This window comes from Mobula hypostoma, chromosome 2 (assembly GCF_963921235.1).
Source record: "Mobula hypostoma chromosome 2, sMobHyp1.1, whole genome shotgun sequence".
Taxonomy (NCBI): Eukaryota; Metazoa; Chordata; class Chondrichthyes; order Myliobatiformes; family Myliobatidae; genus Mobula; species Mobula hypostoma.
Window position 1 is genome coordinate 42,618,090 of NC_086098.1, and position 20,773 is coordinate 42,638,862.

At 38.4% G+C, this 20,773-nt stretch overlaps 1 protein-coding gene across 1 annotated transcript in view; it reads left to right on the forward strand.

The window, feature by feature from the left end:
- Nucleotides 1-20,773, forward strand: part of LOC134358589 (dihydropyrimidinase-related protein 5-like) — a 63,386-nt gene that overhangs the window by 33,423 nt on the left and 9,190 nt on the right. The window contains exons 3-10 of the mRNA XM_063070998.1: nucleotides 2,791-2,970; nucleotides 3,487-3,555; nucleotides 6,350-6,394; nucleotides 6,479-6,554; nucleotides 10,027-10,183; nucleotides 13,209-13,350; nucleotides 18,282-18,424; nucleotides 20,044-20,251. Coding sequence (XP_062927068.1) covers nucleotides 2,791-2,970; nucleotides 3,487-3,555; nucleotides 6,350-6,394; nucleotides 6,479-6,554; nucleotides 10,027-10,183; nucleotides 13,209-13,350; nucleotides 18,282-18,424; nucleotides 20,044-20,251 — 1,020 coding nt within the window. The remainder of the gene's footprint in view (nucleotides 1-2,790; nucleotides 2,971-3,486; nucleotides 3,556-6,349; nucleotides 6,395-6,478; nucleotides 6,555-10,026; nucleotides 10,184-13,208; nucleotides 13,351-18,281; nucleotides 18,425-20,043; nucleotides 20,252-20,773) is intronic.

Consider the following 20,773-nt stretch of genomic DNA (forward strand, 5'->3'; position numbering starts at 1 on the left):
TATAACAGCATAGATGGGAAGAGAGATAAGATCCTGCTCGACAATTTTAGGAAGCATTGTAGAAAACAGAACCTCTTGGCTTTACTGTTTCACATACTTGTGAGTATAGAAGTTGGAGGATAGTACAGTTGAACGTGTGGCTAAAGAGTTCATGTAGAAGCGATGGCTTTTGATACCTGGATCATTAGGCTCTCCTGCAAGGCATGTGGTATTTATACAAGGAGGACAGATTACACCAAAACTGATGGGCTACCAACAGGGGGAGTGGGGTTTGCTAATTCTACTCAGAAAAAGTTTTATATGATGGGGGTTTGGAACCAAGGCAGTAGTTCAGCAAGTGGAGTGATTTCTCATGGTAGGCTGGTCCAGAAGATGCATGATTAATTAAATCAACTCATTCCAGTTTTTTTTTGGGGGGGGGGGTGCAGGGGAAACAGAGAGAACCAGGAGAATGAACACAACAAGAATGATGACCACAAGTGTGTTTATTTTAATTTAAGGAGTATAATGGATAAGACAGATGATTTAGAGCCTTGCAGCATAGTACAGGCCCTTTGGTTCATGATGTTGTGCTGACCCTTTTAATTAACCTACTCTTAAGATCAATCTAACCCTTTCCTTCTACATAGCCCTCCATTTTTCTTTCATCCATGTGCCTGTCTAAGAGTTTTTTAGATGCTCCTAATGTATACCTGGCAGGGCACTCCATACACCCACCACTCTTGTTTTTTTTTTAAAAAGACTTGCCTCTGATACAGTATTCCCCCTATACTTCCCTCCAATCACATTAACATTATGCCCCTTCTTATAAGCCATTTCCATGCTAGAAACAAGGCTCTAGCTATCTATTCAATCTGTTTCTTATCTTGTGTACCTCTATCAAGTCACCTTTCATCTTCCCTCGTTCAAAAGAGGAAAAAGCCCTTGCTTGCTCCATCTATCCTCATAAGGCATGTGCTTTAATCTAGGCAGCAGCCTTTTGACGTGCGTTTAGATTGGTCTGATGAAGACCCACCTCTGACCCTTATGAGTACTGATGTACAAAGGTATCACAGTGCAAATTCATTGCTCCCTGAAAATGTAAAACCAGATAGGTAAAGGCCTATGGCACGCTTGCCTTCATTGGTTAGAATGCTGTGCATAAAAAAATGGGAATTTTTTTTACAGGGTTGTGGATGCCCGGTATGCACTTCTCGGATATCTGATAAAGCGGACATGGTATCGGTGTTTAAGAGGCATTTAGGCAGACTCATGAATATGCAGCAAATAGAGGGATATGTATGCAGACAGGTGGGATTAATTGAAATTGGCATTTTAGTTGGCACAGATGTGTTAAGCCAAAGGCTTCTTTCTGTATTAACATTGTACCAACCAAAATACCTGACAATGACCAGTTCCACCATTTAACCTTGATATTTAATAGCATTGATTTTGATAACTTCTGGTTCATAAAAATCCTGAGGCTTGCCATTGAACAGAAGTTCCACTGGATAACAATATAAGTACCATGGTGACAAGTGTAGGTCCGCGACTGGGTACCACTAGAGAATGCTCTGGATTGGTGTAGTTCCAACTATGATAAAGCAACTTAACATTCCGCGTACAACCATAACCATTAATTTCCTCCATCACTGACTTACTGAGACTGCACTGTATTCCATGGACTAATTACACAGCAATTACCTAAGCTATTCCACTAGCAACTCCAAAACATGTACCTTCTGCTACCAATAAGGACAGGGTAGTAGGCACTTGAGAATACCGCAACCCCATGCTGATTTCCTTTCAAGCTGCATGTATTGCCTTTGGAAATTTGTCATTGTCACTCCATTGTTGCTGGGTCTGAATACTGGAGCTCCTTCCCCAACAGTGGAAGTTCTGGAGGTACCTTCACTAGAGAACTGAAAGGTTTCAAAGGGGTGGATTCTCAAAGGCATTTCGGGATTTCCAGTCCATGCAAACCTTGCTGGCAAAGTGTATTCATTTAAGTTGTGCTTCATTAATATACATAATTATTTTTACTAATTCTTGATTTTCAAGCACTAAAGGCTCTCTGTTGAATAAAGTATGATTCTCCAAAAATTAATGTAATCTGTCCATTTCTATTACAAGTGTTGAATTCAAGAAGGGAGAATCAAAAGTAGTTTGAAAGTGCAGTCAAAAGCATTGATACCTTTTATATACAAGTCTGGTAAATACTGATACTAATGTGGATTTGTGCATTAATAATAAGTAATTCGAAAGATAAAATATTTCACTAAGGAAATTATTCATTTATCTTAAAAGGAGGAAGTGAGGGAAGCCTTGTGAAGGAATAGAACAGAATATGCTTTCATTTAAAAAAATTATACACAAATCATAGTGAAGTTACTGTTTTAATAAATAGACGTAATAGAATACAGAGGTGAAATTGATTGGTTAATTACTGAAATGTAATTTGCTCTTTGAAGAATGTTTGGAAATCAGGCTCATTGCCACAGGGTGAAGGATCTGCCAGTCAGGACTGAAACGCAAAATTTACCTACTTGGCTTGCTAATCTTTGAAATTTTTACCCAGAGGGCTGTAGCTGCCTTATTATTCAGAATAGTTGAAACTGGAATAATAGCATGATGGAATCAGAAGAATGATGTTGAAGTTCAGATATGACACTGAATACTAAAGTGGGTTTGAGGGTCCACATTCCCTCCTTGTTATTTTAGTTTTACTGATGAAACTTCTTGAACTTTTAATAAGTTATGTGCATTTCAGCCAAATCATCAATCCATGTATTTTATAAAATTGTTTTTTAGGTACAACTTGAAATGGAGGAACTAGTGAAGGAGCATGGTGTGAATTCATTCCAAACATACATGACATACAAGGACCAGTACATGCTGCGAGATAATGAACTTTACCAGATTTTTCGTACATGTAAAAGTCTGGGTGCCATAGCTTGTGTTCATGCTGAAAATGGAGACCTTGTTGCAGAGGTAACTGTTCATATATAACCATATAACAATTACAGCACAGAAGCAGGCCATCTCGGCCCTTCTGGTTCATGCCGAACTCTTACTCTCACCTAATCCCACCAACCTGCACTCAGCCCATAACCCTCCATTCCTTTCCTGTCCATATTGCTGTCCAATTTAACTTTAAATAACAACATCGAACCTGCCTCAACCACTTCTGCTGGAAGCTCGTTCCACACAGCTACCACTCTCTGAGTAAAGAAGTTGCCCCTCATGTTACCCGTAAACTTTTGCCCTTATGTGACATAAAGTGAAGAATATTTGAAACAATTCCACAAGCATTCAAAAAAAGTTTAAAATATAATGTAAGATATCTTGATAAAGAATGTGACAGCAAAATTTCAGATTGCCTTTGAAGCTTTAACTAGTTCATTGTTATTGATATCCTGGAATACAGGTCTTCCTGTGAAAGAATAAGTGAATTATTTTAGGCTAGCTTACTTCCAAGGGATGTTAAAAAAGTGCTTTTCTTTCCAGGGTGCAAAAGAAGCTCTTGAATTGGGAATCACTGGACCTGAGGGAATAGACATCAGCAGGCCTGAAGAGGTTTGTTACATTAAAATGATTGATGCACGCTGAATCTACACAAGTATGACATAATTTATTATCAGTCTTTTATCTTCTGATATTCTGAAAGGGCTTGCTTATTCATATTTTTCACTTGAACAAGAAAACATTTTTGGAGATCAGGGTGAATAAAGAAATGTAGACTAAAAACAAGTATTTCACTTGTGAGAAATACAATAAGTTTATATAAATCTTGTACTATCTGACAACAGTGATACTCTTTCTGCATGATTCTTTTTGATCCATTGGAAAATCAGAAAGGAAATTTCACCTTTTTGTCTAGGAAGGATCTATAATTTGAAGCTGGCTGTTTCTCTTATTCAGTTCTCAAACTTTCTACTCTCAAAAAGAAAGCTTAAAAATATTAAAAGAAGCTGCTACAGATATAACATAGAACAGTTTAAACTGAACAGGCTTTTCAGCCCACAATGTTATCCTGCTGTCAATTTGTACTAAATATCTTGCTCCTATGTATCATCCATATCCCTCCATTCCCTTAACACTGTGTCTATTATAAACTCCACCAAACTGCCTGCTTCCGCTACTAGCCCTGGTAAACAATTCAAGACACCTACCACTCTCTGTGCTTTTAAAAATAAAACTTCCCTCTCGCATCAGCTGTAAACTTAAAAACATATCTTCTGGTGTTTGGCATTTCCACCCTGGGGAAAAGATTCTGACTGTCAACCCTATCTTTCATCTCACAATTTAAAAATAGATAGGGCCTCGCCTCAACCTCCGGGGGAGACAACCCAAGTATAGCTAAAGTTTCTTGATAGCTCAATCCTCTATTTCAGACCTCATCCTGGTAAACCACTTCTGCACCCTCCACAGTAGCCATATCCTTTCCTATAACGTGGGAAACAGAACTACAAGCAATACTCCCAAGTATGATCTGACTAAAGTTTTACATAGGTGAACCATGGCTCCTCACTCTTTTACTCAACACCCCTACCATGGAATGCAAGCATGCAGTACACCTTCTTTACCACTTTATCCACTTATGTAGCCATTTTCTGTGAACTATGGACCTGATCTCAGGATCCCTCTGTACCTCAATGCTGTTTAGGAGTCTACTATTAACGGCATACTTTCTCCTTTCATTTGATTTCCCAAAGTGTAACACTTCACACTTCCCTGGATTAAACTCCGTCCACTTTTTCTTTGCCCATATCTATAACTGATTTGTATCCCACTGTAGTTTTGTTTATACTGTTCACAACTCCACCAATTTTGATGTCATGCACAAACTTGCTAATCCATCACGTAAAGATCATAAATGTGCACCACAGACAACAGAGGTCCCAGCACTGATCCTTTCAGAACAGCACTGGTCACGGGACTTCAGTCAGAATAATAGCATTTCACCACTATTCTCTGTCTTCCATGGGCAAGCCAGCTCTGGTCCCCTTTAAATCTTTCCCCTTGCATATTAAATTTATGCCCTCTAGGTTTAGACTCCCCTACTCTGGGGAAAAAAGACTGTGACAATTCACCTTCTTCTCCCCTTCATGATTTTATATACCACTATAATTTTGTGTGGTTTAAGTTCTTGACAACTATTTTCAATTAAAGTATTAATTGCATTTTAGTATTCTAATAATTAGAAAACAGATACATTACTGAAAGAACTATCAGAATTTCCTTGAAATAATTACTTGACCACTGCACAATCTAAGAGAAGACATTTATTGTCCATTTGCGTTATTAAGAAAAGTGCCATAAAAGTTCGTTCTAAGATCCAGCAATTATATCTGTTTCTGAGACCTGCTCATATTCTTGTAAGGAAATTAGAAGGCTCTTTTCCCTCCAGTGATTTCTGTTAAATAATGGGTGTTTCTCCGGTTGGCAGTCAAGTGGTGAGTGGGGTGCCGCAGGGGTCGGTGCTGGACCCGCAGCTGTTTACCATTTACATTGATGATTTGGAAGAGGGGACTGAGTGTAGCGAAGCAAAATTTGCTGATGACTCTAACTGAGTGGAAAAACAAATTGTGCAGAGGGACTTAAGAGTGCTTGTGCATGAATTGCAAAAAGTTGGCTTGCAGGTGCCACAGGTTATTAAGAAGGCACACAGAATGTTGGCTCATTGCTAGAGGGATTGAATTGAAGAGCAAGGAGGTCATGCTGCTACTATACAGGGTACAGTACTGGTGAGACCACACCTGGAGTACTGTGTTCAGTTCTGGTCTCCATACTTGAGGAAGGATCTGCTGGATTTGGGGGCAGTGCAGAGGAGGTTCACCAGGTTGATTCCAGAGATGAATGGGGTTAACTTATGAGGAGATATTGAGTCGCCTGGGACTATACTGTCTGGAATTCAGAAGAATGAGAGGGGATCTTATAGAAACATACAAAATTTTGAAGGGGATAGATAAGATAGAAGTAGGAAAGTTGTTTCCATTGGTAGGTGAGACTAGAACAAGGGACATTGCCTGAAGATTCAGGGGAGAAGATTTAGGATGGAGATGAGGAGAAACTGTTTTTCCCAGAGAGTGGTGAATCTGTGGAATTCTCTGCCCAGGGAAGCAGTTGAGGCTTCTTCACTAAATATACTTAAGAAACAGTTAGATAGGTTTTTACATAGTAGGGGAATAAGGATTATGGGGAAAAGGCAGGTAGATGGAGCTGAGTTTACGGACAGATCTGCCATGATCTTATTGAATGGCAGGGCAGGTTAGATGGGCCGAATGGCCTACTCCTGCTCCTATTTCTTATGTTCTTATCTATGTTCCTTTTTAAAAAACATAAAATACTTCTTACTTGTTTCATATAGGTTGAAGCAGAAGCAACACATCGTGCCATCATAATTGCGAATCGAGTGAGTTTTTCAATGAAGTGATTGTTTCAGTATATTTCAGCATTGTAGTGGGAATTGTTAACTAACTCTTATTTTCCCTTTTAGACCCATTGTCCATTATATTTGGTTAATATCTCAAGCAAGTCAGCAGCTAACGTCATTGCTTCTGCACGGATGCATGGTAAGGTTAGTTACCAGTGTTTAGAAAATAAGACTGTTAAATCTTACGTATTTTTCCCAGATATTCTGCAAAAGACTATTCTTGATTGTCACTATTGGTGTATGAAAGTTGTCTGCTTTTTGAGGTAAAGATACCATTTCCATTCAGTAAGTCTGAGTTGCTTGTTCTTTTAAATATGAATCAATTAAAGATGCATTTAAGCTATATAGTTTGTGGGCAGTCTTATACAATTTCTGTACGTGGATAACCTCATCTCAAGAATCAGAGTAATAAACTTATGATAATCATGTATTGAGACAGTGTTGTCAAAGCTGCGCAGACTTGGTATGATCTATTTATCCTAAAACTCATTGAAATAAAGATCACCACATAATTGCCTTCCTGATTGTTTTATTTGCTTTCTGCATTGTTTGAGCCTTCACACATCTGTACAGTTAAAATAACTCTTTCTCTAATCATATCAAATTATATTATTCCACATTTATGCTCCATCTGTTGCCCGTTAGTTCATTTACTTGATCTATACCCTTTTGGTGACACTTTGCTTCTTCCTTATAATAGATTTCCCATCTGCTTTGTATCATGAACAAATTTGAATAGATTACACTCTATAAATTTCCACTTAATCCATTAATGCAAGTCAAGAATAACTGAGGATTCTGTGATACTTCATAAGTGAGTCTGTCAAACTGTATTCACTTCATTTATTCCTACTGTCTGCTATCCATCCTTTAATAAATCCTCTATCCAGGGTAATTTACCTCTTTTTTGTTACGGGTCAACAAATGCCTTTTCAAAATCAAGAGAAGATTCACTGGTTCCCCTTTTTATCTACTCTTTGTTAAATCCCCAAAATGCTCCTTAATTAATTTAATGACCTGATTGCAAAATTATTCATGGTTTTCTCAATGCCCTGTTATTGTGCCTATAATGATAAATCTCAACATTTTGATGACAGATGTGAAATTAAGAAATTAAGTGATCTGCAATTTGTCTTTTGCTTTCTTAATTCTTGTACATGATGTTACATTTTTTGATATTTGATCTTCTTTATCATCTTTAGTCATACATTTTTACTTCTTAAAAGAAAATGTGTTGTTCTTAACTTTAGTTTCAGCCTTCATTATTCAGTGTACAACCTTCCCACTTATTGTTAGAAAGCTGAACCAAAAGCTTAGTTATTCACATCTCTGCTTCTCAAACTCCACATTTGTTGTGTAGATGGTGGTGCACTACAAAACACACACACAATGCTGGAGGAACTCAACAGGCCAAGCAGCATCTATGGAAAAGAGTGAACAGTCGATGTTTCGGGCTGAAACTCTCTTCTCTCGATGCTGCCTGGCCTGCTAAGATCACGGTTTAGGAGGGTGCATCCAGAATAGTAAGCATCTCTAATGGATTTTTTAAAAAGGTACACACAGCTGCATTGTGCACAATTGTGGGAAATGTATTTGTTGCATGTTTATGATTAACTGCCAAACAAAAGAAGAGCTGTATGGTCTTGAGTGCCACAAGTGTTAAAGGAGCTCCAGTCATCCAGACAAACTAAGAAAATTGGAGTCTTGGGTGCTGGAAAGATTTTGGGTGTTTTAGAGCTTCAGGAAACTTACCCTCTCACTGATTATAATAGTTGCTGTCTTTACATGCATGGTCTGGTTAAGTTTCTGGCCGATGGTGAACCCAGGCTCTGAACGGTTGGAAGCTCAGCAGTGGTAACGCTGAATACCACTAGTAACTGGTCAAATTACCTTGTTGGACATCACCATTGCCTGAGCGCATGATACCTAAGCAGGCCATACCAAAAATACCAAAATATTGTCTAGGTGTACATGCAAAATGGGCTACTTCATTTTCTAGGGAGTTGTAATGAAAACTGAACTTCACAATCAGAATATTGATTTGTATTTTGACTTGTGTTAGACAAAAGGACATAGATGAGCCAGCTGAAGATAGTTTGGTTTAGAACATTGCTCTGAGGAACTCTGACATATCCTGGTGAGGGGATGAGATACTGCTAATTGTCATGACTACCTTCGTTTGTGTGAGCTTCAACTCCAGCAATGTAGTTGTTCCCTTGATTAGTGTTCCTTTTATTATTTTACCATGCCTCTTCCACACAATATCTGGTATTAAAGGCAGTTGCTCTCACCACAGCTAACAGAATTCATTTCCTTTGTCCACTTTAATAAGGTTTGGAGAAACATCCTCACGGGCAATGGTGAACAGGGTGCTGTTTAATTGCCCCATCAATAACATTTTACATCATTTTGTTGACTGAGGGTGTGTTAATTTGTTGGATTGATTAGACCTTTTCAAAGTTCAAAGTAAATTTATTATCAAAGTACATATGTCACCATATATAACACTGAAATTTATTTTCTTGTGGGCATACACAGTAAATCCAAGAAACACAGTAGAATTGATGAAAGACTGCACCCAGCAGGGCAAACAAACTTGTAAAACCAATGTGCAAAAGACATAGTGCAAATACAATAGAAATAAAAATCAAGAACGTGACATGAATAGTCCTTGAAAGTGAGTCCATAGGTTGTCAACTGTTTTTTTAAGTACCCTGTAAATTTAATCAAATTGAAGTTTTGTGTCTGCAATAACATGGGCAGGAGAAAACCAAGGTCCACTCAGATATAAATCATCAACTTTACAGTCAGTAAATGTGTCCAGACTGTACTGCCAATGATAATGAAATAATCTGGGAAAAGTTTCCAATTTACTAACGAATTACCTCCCAATATATGCAACTGAAAGTACCAGCCTACAGATGTGATCCATTGATTTAGAGATTACTTAGTTCATCTGTTGCATTCTTACTAGATTTTGGTAGCTTCACCATATTTAGTACCTCAGTTTTAGGTACACCAAAACAACTGCAATGAAAGGATAAATTAATATGAGTAGATAGTGAGAATGAAGTGCAGTATGTTTGGTCTTCATGGTCCATTCCCCCCCCTGGGCAGCCTTATTCCTGTGATGTAGTTAATAATTGCTTAGCTTGTTACCATCAGTAGAGCCATTCATGGTCATGGTGTATTTTGAAGTTTCCCACTGTGGGTACATCCTCTGTCCTAGCTACTCTCAATACCTTTTCCAAGTGTGGCTCAACATAGAGGAGGATTAATTCATCAGCTGAGTGGACAGGTGGTAATAAATTGGAAGATGCTTTGTTCATGGAACGGTTTCTAACATGGTAAAACAAATAATTACAAATCTGAAAGTATTTCATGAAAGTAACCAAGTTTCTTTAATAATCATACCTACTGCAAATTAATTTCTCTCCAGTTTACCAAAATTGTCCATTTGTGTAAGACAAATTAATAGAAATGAAAAGGTCACTATCCAACTCGAACAAAACTTAAGTGAACCCTCTATGTGTACATCAATTAACCAGCATGTTATAACTATATAAATTAAGCACTTTGATGTGCAGTTTTAACCAATGTAATTTTTAAAGGCAATATTATATATGGGGAAACAACCTTGGCGCACACGGTTCTGAATGGATCCAGCTATTACCACCCAGACTGGTCTCATGCTGCTGCCCATGTTACTGTTCCTCCACTCCGACTGGACTCGAGCACTCCCACCCACCTCATGAGCTTGCTAGGCAGGTAAGTTTCTATCACGGGTTTAACAAGGATATCATTTGTTGCCATTTTTGTATTCAGTGATGTTTCACTGAACTGAAAGCAGTTCTATTAATATAATTATGGATATTTATTCAGCTCAAGCTATTTGCAATACTAGAACTTTAAAACAGCAAATGCATTCTTAGAATTTTTGAATAGTGCATAACATTGATTAGAATATAATATTGATTGAAGTGAGATTTATGGTTTAAATTGAAAAATGCCAGTATCTGCATAATGATGGTAATTGTTAATACTTAAAGATTAACCAGTAAAACATTTTTCAATGTTCTTCTTAAACCTACGGATCAGAAAATTTCATGTTAATGATTAGCCCACTCTAAATTTCTTGAGAACATCCATAACAGCAGCTAAGAGACTGGATATCTTGCAACAATTAACTCAACTCCTGCCTTCCGATGACCTTTATTCCATCTGCATTTTACAAGACAACAATATGATAGAATAGGGTCCACCTGCTTAAATGAGTGCAGCTTCAACAGCACTGCAGCATATTTGGCTGGCACTCAGTCCAGCTACTTGAAACTTTCATTCCCTCGTTCACTGACATCATCTTCCTTTCATTTGTCATATTACTCTAAACACTGCAGTAATTGAAGTTGTGCTCACAACAAAGAAGGATGATTGAGATTCTCAGAGGCCAATCATCCCAACCACAGGGCATCACTGTAGAATGAACCCAAATCACCTCCAGTTGCTCTGTAAGTGAACCTCCTTTCATCATGACGTCAGGAGTGCAGATTGTACAATGTTCAATTCCATCCGTAACTTATCAGCAAATGAAGCAGTTCATGGCTGTATAAACCGTAGACTGAGAAGTGGCAAGTGACAATTGGGCCACAGAAGTGCCAGGCAATGTCCATATCCAACATAAGAATCTTAACTACCAACCTTGATGTTGAATAGCATTGCCATCACCAACTTCCTCACCGTTAATATGCTGGAGATTGTCACTGACTGGATATTCAACTGAATCACATAAATACCATAGTTGAAAGAGTAGATTAAAGGTTGTGTATTCAATGGTGTGTGACTTGCCTTCTGTTACTCAAAGGCTGTTCCACTATTTTCAAAGCACAAGTCAGGAGTGATGAAAGAAGTTCCACGTGTGTGAATGAGTGCAAGCGCCACCCTTCAAGAACCTTCACACCATCCAGGGCAAAACAGTCCCCTTGTCTTCACCAGAACAACTTCTGTGGTTCAAGAAGGCAGTTTGGCACTGCTTTTTCTAGGTCAATTACAGATTACGAATGAATGATAACTTTGCAAGTTAATGTAAATCCTAAAAATAACTTAAAAAGAACCTCCTAGATTGTGGTGCATAGTGTCTACTGTAGTTAATGTTTTTCCATTTTGTAGCAAGGATTCTGCAGTGGCACCTCAACCAAACCAATGGCCTTTGTTGCTTGTGCAGCTGGAAAAGATAATGCCCTTTATTCGTCATTAAAGAGTCTACATCCTGGAAGTCCTTATCGTCTATTTCCATGTGAGTGCCTTCACTAGAAGGACTCCAGTAGTTCAAGAATGGAATGACCAAAAAGAGCTGACCTTGCCAGCAACAAGTTCTTCCAACAAATAAAAAATTGTACTGAGGTTATGCACATTCAGTCAAATCCTGTAAGATAAGGTTTTTGCCATCCTCTCATCAAGATGGCGCCGGCAAACTACGATTCCTTGGGTGACATCTGCCAGATAGCAAATCTTTTAAATTATTTCACAGTTCCTAGGCCTTCTGCTGCTTTGTATTGTTTATCTTATGGAAACTGTTGGTACCTGTGATGTACAGTTTGGATCTCAGTTGAAGGATCCAGCGCTGTGCTATGTCCAGAGAGCTGCCTCATGAAGATCAGAGTCACTCACCCAAAAAGGACCAAGAACACAAGTTGACTCATGAGGAAAAAAAAGGCAGGACGTAGGTCATAAACGACTCCACCTTGAAGCGGCAAGGAAGCTTGAAGCATTGAGGTAAAGGCAATCGGATCCAGTCAGCGAGTGCTGCCAGATTGACAGCATTCAGACCCTGTCAGCAATCACTCCCAACAGAGGCCATAGAGTCAGTGATGCTCCCAACGGGACCAGATGGTCAGTGATTGCTCCCAACAGAGACCACCGTTCAGACCACGCATGGGTTCTCAGTCACAGAAGGACTGTTCGATGTTTTGATATTTATGTAATTGGACTGTACTTTATATTGGTCTCCTTCAGTTTTTTGGTGTTTTCTTTCTTGTGGTCGGGTGGATGATCTGCAAGTTTTTGTGTGTGGGTGGTTGGGGGGAGGTTTGATGCTACTGTTGGTGTTCTTTTTTTGCCAGTGAGGGGGTTGGTCACTTTTTTTCTGTGGGGGAGGGGTTGGGGATTTGTTGCTATTGCTGTTTTTTTCTGCTGGGGAGAGGGTCGGGGGTTGTTGTTATTGCTGTTCTGCAAAGAGGGGGTGGAGGATTCTGGGGACTGTGAGTTTTGTTTCTTTTACATTTTCATGGCTATCTGGAGAAGACAAATATCAAAATATATGCATACTTTGATAATAAATTGAACCTTGAAGGAATTAGCAATGCCCAAAATGTACATGTGCATTGTTAGGTTTCATAGAGTTAGTTTTGGGCATTGCTAATTCCTTCAAGGTTCAATTTATTATCAATGTACATTTAACTGGAAAAAGACACAAAGTGTTGCATAAGTTTTTTTTCAGGAGTTTTTGGGAGGAAGTTATCTGCAACCAGATCCAGCCAAGATAACTAATTAGTTAAAATGCAGGTCGTAGGAGTGCTCAAGTCTTTTCTGCATGGTTCTTGATCAAGGACTTGTGCAAAATCTACAAACCTATTGTAGAAAGTTAGACAAGGGAGAATGTATGTCATAATTAAATTTCAAATATTTTGTGCTGTTGATTAACCTTAGATTGAAATGATTGAAACTCTCATAAGGTCAAAATATCTAATGATTAATTTGAACACATTATTATTATTGTTTGATTTTTGTTTCCTAGTGATACTATTAATGTTGTTGCTTCGGATCATCGTCCATTTACTACCAAGCAGAAAGCTGTAGGAAAAGATGATTTTACGAAAATTCCTCATGGTGTAACTGGAGTGCAAGACCGAATGACTGTCATCTGGGAGAAAGGAGTGGTAGGATTGACTGTACTCGAGTTTTATGATGTTACATTTACATAACAAGCTTTCCTTTTTTTCCCCTCAAGATTGCTTTCTATTTCTCATCATTTGTTCCCTTGTTATCATTCACAGAAATTCGGTATTTTTGTTCCTGTCTGACATCTTCTAAAATCATGCAAAGGATCTCAACAGATGTTAGAAAACATGACTGCTTCATGGATTTCTTTTCTGTCTTTCTGTAGTTTTCAAAAATGTTCTTGTATTCTCCTGGGTATATGTGTTGTTTTATGTAATGGCTGATTCCTAGCAAACATTAAAAAGTGATGACTTTACTTTGTAGACATCAGAGAGAAAGAAAACAACACTTGGTCCCCACACCCTCCAGCCTGCCATTGCAAATTAGTTTGCAAATATAATATAATACCCATACCAAAAAAAAAGTGGCATGGAATATTTGTATCATATCTGTACACTTCACAGTGAATTTCCAGACTAGAAATTCTGATTTTCAGAGTCTGCTGTATTGTTCTGAAAAGGTAGTTGCATTTTAATTGCTAAATACTCTTATTATTTAGGATTACTTAATCAGGAGAAGTGAACAATATATGTATGAATAATCTGTTATATGATGCCTGCCATTGTTTAGTCTCACAACTAACTATCCCTGGCTGGAGTGCTTCATGTAGATCTTAGTGGCCCTGGTTACTTTGTCTGCAGATCACTTCAGAAATCGCAGTTTAAATTCTGTCACATCTCGCTTGAATGTTATTGCTTTGGATCATCATCTACTGCATTTATAATGTAATAAGGCTCCATGTTTAAAAAGGAGCATTCACTTCATAATTTGTAAAATTTAGCAGATGATCTGGCTGTGTATATTTACCCAAAAATCAGTTTGAAAATTTTATTAGCGAGGCGCTGGTTCTAAATGAAAATGAGTAATAAAATTTCCCCTCATCGTGCACATACTCTGTAACACACATCCTGTACTCCAGTGCTCGATGATATGCAGCTTGGAACCTTCGATCGTTTGCTGATATTGGAGTAATGAACTATGCATGTTGTATTTAAAACGCCACGTTGGTCATACAGTGGCTTCTAGGGGGACAAGAGCAATATTCTTTAGCCATGCCTCTTACAATATACACTATCGGAAGCACAAAGAAACATCATCTGGAACATAATGGAGACAACCAGTGTTGTCCTGCAGTCTTCAAAATAGGTGACAACTACTCATCAGGGATTTTTCCACAGTGCATGGAAAATCCAACATCTCTACCACCTATAAAGACAAGAACAGTGATTGAGGAATTCCAGTATTTCCAAGGTAACTTTAAGTGATGCAGTATCCTGATCTGGAAATTGCTATTCCTCAATGTTATTCCTTATTCACAATCTTGGAGTTTTCACACTTCCAGTCTAATCATACTGCAGCAATTCATACACCACAAATAGTTCCTCATCATTCTGTTCAGGAAGTAAGGATGATTATTAAATGCCAGACTCCGGTACATGGAATGACATAGTTTCCTCCTTGCTGTCACTCAGCTATAGCTCATTTTCTGTGTCTGCAAAAGTTATCAATATGTGAACTGACCAAATCACTGTGGCATATATGGTATTTATACAGTTTTGTGCTGAAATTCCACATCTTTCCACTCCCTCCCACTCCCATGCACTGCTGCATCAATAGCTAGGGAGGTGAATATGTTTTTTTTTATTGAGGAGAAAGTTGCTAATGCCTATGAAGTACAACCTTGGAGCAGCTGAGAACTCGTATTGGGAAGTTAATGTGTTCAGGAAAGTTTCCTTAATCAGTTTTTAGTGTGCAATACTTGATACAGATTTCCCCCACCAAATGAAGGTAGAGCGTTCCTATGAAACGGTTCATAAGCCGAAATGTCGTAAAGCAAAGAAGCAATTACCATTTATTTATATGGGAAAAATTTGTGAGCGTTTGCAAACCCAAAAATAACCTACCGAATCATGCCAAATAACACATAAAACCTAAAATAACAGTAACATATAGTAAAAGCAGGAATGATATGGTAAATCATTCTATGGATAATCAATATGTATAAATCAATAAAGTATAAGTACGAAGTATAAAGTAAGTACACAGCCTATATAAAGTAGAAATACTTCTCTACAATCATTGCTGCACTGTTCTCCATAGTGAAAATCTCACGCAAGCGCTCTTGGCAGAAACACTCTCTCCAGTAACCTTTAAGCTATGAAGCTGCCAAATCATACCAAAAAACACATAAAAATACACAGTCTATATTAAGTAGAAATAATGTATGTACAGTGTAGTATCACTTACCGGAATTGGGAAGACAGCACTGAGCACACTGATGGTGTGTTAGGCTGAGTCGTCGGAGGTCAGGGGTGCTGCAGTGGTCCCCACCCTCCAGGCAGCGACCCGATACCGATCCGCGAAGCATGCAGAGATGCAGCGGTGGCCGGGATGCACCCAGCACATCTTTAAGAAAAAAAAGCTGAAATAAACAAGCTAATCAATTAGGTGCCGCCCGGCATGTAAATGTCGGCCCAGATCAGAGGCGATTGCCGATTGCATCGCCTCTGATCTGGGCCGACATCTACATGCCGGGCGGCACCTAAATAATTAGCTTGTTTATTTCGGCTTTTTTCTTAAAGATGTGTTGGGTGTGTCCCAGCTACCACTGCATGCTCCGCGGCAATGTATTGGTCCGCGGCCCGGGGGTTGGGGTGGTGGGACACTGGGGTGTCATCTTATCGATCAGGGCAGGCAGGTCATCTTCTTCTATGTCTGCCTGCCTCGATGTCGAAGGTCGAGGTTCGTCGTCTGCTGTGGCTGATGTGGAAGGCTTGCTTGACTGCTTAGCCTCCCATATTTTTCTATCATACAATTCTTTGTAAGCACTCAAACTATCTTGCAAATTTGCCCTAAACCTACATACCCTTACAAAATTAAAGTCGTACTTTTCTGCAATCATTGTTGTCGATTGCAGCAAAAATCTCATGCAGTTGCTTCATGTTCAGTTCCTGGACGACTTCACTTTCGCTACTGCATTCGGTTTCAATTGTTCTCCTTTCCTCTTCCAATTGCATCAGCTCTTCATCTATCAGTTCTTAGTCATGGGATGCCAAAACCTCTTCAACATCATTTTCGTCAACTTCCACATGCCAAACTCACTTTGTCCTTACTTCACAAACACAAGGAAATCTGCAGATGCTGGAATTTCAAGCAGTACACATGAAAGTTGCTGGTGAACGCAGCAGGCCAGGCAACATCTCTAGGAAGAGGTACAGTTGACGTTTCAGGCCGAGACCCTTCGTCAGAACTAACTGAAAGAAGAGCTAGTAAGAGATTTGAAAGTGGGAGGGGGAGATCCGAAATGATAGGAGAAGACAGGAGGGGGAGGGATGGAGCCAAGAGCTGGACAGTTGATTGGCAAAAGGGATATGAGAGGATCATGGGACAGTAGGCCTAGGGAGAAGGCCTCCTGTCCCCCCTTCCCCCCCCCGCTTTTTCTTTCTCCCTAGGCCTCCTGTCCCTCCAGTCTGAGCTCAGATGGAAGACATCTGCACTTGTATGCAGTAGTCATATATTGCTGTTGTGAAAGTTGAGACCTCAGCCAGCATGCTGCATGGTGGTTGGCTTCTGAGTCGTGATATGAAGCTTTTTTGTAAAGGGCCTCTGTTTTTAAAAAATATATATTCGCAAGGTCAGACCTCACACAGTGCCTGAAAGATGACACTTGCATGTTCATTATCTAATATGCTGCCCTCATCTGAAATTTGCTGATGAGAGTTGTCCAGCCCACATGCTACACCTCCCCCGGATCTGGGTGTAGATTAATTTTGCTTCGTATCCAACAAAGTGCAGAGCTCAGAATCAGTGTGAGAATCAAGTTTGATATCACCAGCATATGTTATGAAATTTCTTGCTCTAAGCAACCCCTGGCTACTACTGGAATGCCATTAGCTGAGATTGTGACACTCAGTGTCACATGAAATGGTAAAATATGTTAGCTTCATACTGAGAATTTTCCAATTGTTTTTAATTTAGTATCTCAAATGAAAAACATAAGATTGCTCTTGATGTGGAAGAAAAGGGACAAGTTTGAACAATTCAAATAAGTGAAATTGAGTGTGAACTAGAGAATTAGAAGTGAGCATACCTATTGTGAGAGTCCTTGTGGCAACTGTTTTGACAAGTGGTGGCACTCAAGATAATAAAGAAGGAAGATTAGATCCAACTACTGCCATTCTGCAGCTATTGTCATCAGCTTCTTGCCTCCTTTTACAAGCTGAGTGAAGTCTGAGTTTAGTGATTGCTATACAATATCTTTATGATCTGCCTATCATGATTGAATTTCACGTTTTGAATGGTTTCTTGGACATCAGCATACCTCTATATCCATACTTCTTTGCCTTTTGAGCTGTGGTGGTATTTCCAGTTTAATAGCTCTTAGATTGCAACAACAATAACTGTTTGTTTGGAATATTAGGTCCTCTTCCTACCTTTATTGATTATTTTCTCAGAAATTTCATGTATGATCAGAGCATCTCATCAATTAATACTTGTATTCTGCGAAGCCTTATAAAATCAGGTTCTAGTAGCCATCTCATAGCTGGTCCTTCCTTTCTCATTGAAATATTTCTTAAACAGAAAATTGGCTTAGCTACTTTTAGAGCTTCTCCTCTTCACCTAATATTCTTACAGGGTGAGCTGTGAAATAATGACAAGCAATATTTTGTTCTTCCAGAGTTGGAAAGGCTGCATTGACTCTATTCTCATTTTATTAATCTGTTAAGAATATTGGTAAAAGCTTGTATGCTGCTGTTATTTCATAACTTATCAGAATATCGAGGGATATAAGAGAGTGAAGCAAATTTAATTGAAATACAAAGAAAAACTTGTTTTGCATCTAACTATTGGTACAATTTGATATTTTCAGGTTGGTGGCAAAATGGATGAAAACTGCTTCGTTGCTGTGACTAGTTCCAATGCTGCAAAAATTTTCAATTTGTATCCCAAGAAAGGAAGAATTGTTCCAGGTGCTGATGCTGATATTGTTGTGTGGGATCCAGAAGCTACAAGGTATGTTTCTAGTACCATGAGTTTTGATTTTTTTAAAAATCTAATCCAAATTTTTGTAGTCGAGATGACCTGCCGCTTGTGCTCAGGAAAGGTCATAAACTAGAATATGATGGAAACAATTCTAATCTGTTACACTATTAATCCCAAATGCAAGCCTTTCTTTGGACAATAACAAGTGATTTAGGGGTAGAAAATTTTGAGATAGATGTTTAGGTATAATTTTTGTACATGCCAATAGCTGAAGTTCAGATTTTCAAGAAATTTAATTTTCATATTTTCTAGTTGATTTGAAACACTATAAGATTAAGTATAGCACACTGACAGTTGTTACTATAACCTAAAGCCCTGAAACTTACTGTAATTTGTTCTGTTTCTTAAATAAGTAAAACTTTTAAAAAATACATATATATTCTTTCCTCTAAATGTGTAACCAGTACCATACTTTCTAGCATATTGCTTGGTGGCGGTGCTTTATACTTGTGTGCAAATTGGGGACCTGCTTCTGCCCTGCAAACTTTGAAACTCAACTAGATCAGAAGTTTTACTCAACTCCTGATTCCCAAGAAATACTCTTTTATTTACAAGGCACAAATTGAATGTGTGATGGGATACTCTCAACTAACAGCATTGTTCTACTCTGACAGTACTAAAGAAGCCCATCATCAGTAAATTTTATTGGTATCTAATGCTTTTACTCTCTTCACAGACAGAACTCTGTACCTATGATTTACATAATCTGATAGATGTTGTGTAGCTACTTGCCAACCTCTTTCATTGTGAAGGATTAGATTAACAGTTTTGTACCAAGTCACACAGCAACTTGACTTGGAAGTGTACAGCTGTACCTTCTTCAAACTGGCAACACCCTGATAGCTCTGTGGTTGTATCTTCATTAAGCAGAAGACAAAACTTCAAGAACCCCATCACTTTAAAGGCATTTAAGATGATGCAATAAATGCTGGTTTTGAAAATGGTACCTTTATTCCATGAATAAAAATAATCAGATCAGTTAATGTAAAGCAAAGTTTCTCTCAATCCCACCTCCACACATCAGAAATAAATCTGAGGAGGTCTGTTTCTCACCAAAGTGCATGGGAGCATCAAAGGATATAACAATATCAGGACATCTGTGTATGTTCTTGATACATGTCAAGCTACATCAAAGGCAGCCAAATGCACTTGTAATACTTATTTGCACACTTTCCCTGGGAGTGGTACGTATTACTTGTGTTGGCCAGTGAATGGACTTCTGTGTTCTTCAAATCTAACCAGAAATAATCCTTTATTTTTGATGTGCACATGTGGGCAGTATTATGGTTTGACATTTTATCTGAGTATGACAGTTGTCAACAATTCTTCTGTTTTGCATTGATGTGATAGCCTATATTTTAAGCCAGACCATATTAGTTCTGCGATGTGGCATTCTTCTTCTTTGCTTTAACTTTATTCATTAGATAAGAGGTATAAAGCAGAATTTTTTAACAGGTCTACTAAATTAAAGGGGTGTATATCATATTTTGTTTTACAGAATACAGATGAGAAAATAAGTTGTGTTCTAAGTTGTAATCTTTCACAAGCTTTCCTTTGCATTTGTGTTAATAGTTGATTGATTGTTTCAGAACGATCTCTGTGAGTACGCAAGTACAGGGTGGTGATGTGAACCTCTATGAGAATATGCGATGCCATGGTGTTCCTCTGGTGACAATCAGCCGTGGTCGAGTTGTCTATGAAGATGGGATCTTTACATGTGCTGAGGGAACCGGGAAGTTCTGTCCACTTCGACCTTTTTCAGATTTTGTGTACAAAAAACTGATCCAAAGGGAAAAGGTAGAGTTGATTATAATTTAGATATTTCTCCACTTAAATGGAGAAAGTCAAACATTTTTTTTATTGGATCCTTTATGAGACCATGACCAGATGTTTGAAGGAAGCAAAAATAGAATTGTCTTCTCATATTTTATGCTTTGATTAGGTGCCTAATGATACTAAATGATGATTGTGATAGCCTTCAAATTGAAATTGAGTTATTATTGTTACATATACTGAGATACAATGAAAAGCTTGTCTTGCATACTCTTCATACAGATCAAGTCACAGTGCATTGAGGTAGACAAGGTAAAACAATAATAGGATGAAGAATAATATCTAACAGCTACAGAGTAAGTGCAGTGCAGGTAAACATTATGGTGCAAGACCATAATGAGGGAGATTGTGAGGTTAGTTCCATCATGTCATACTAGGAAATCAATAAATAGCCTTATAATAGCAGGTTAGAAGCTGTCCTTGAGCCCGTTGGGATGTGATTTTAGGCTTTTGCATCTTGTGTCTGATGTAAGAGGGGAAAAAAGA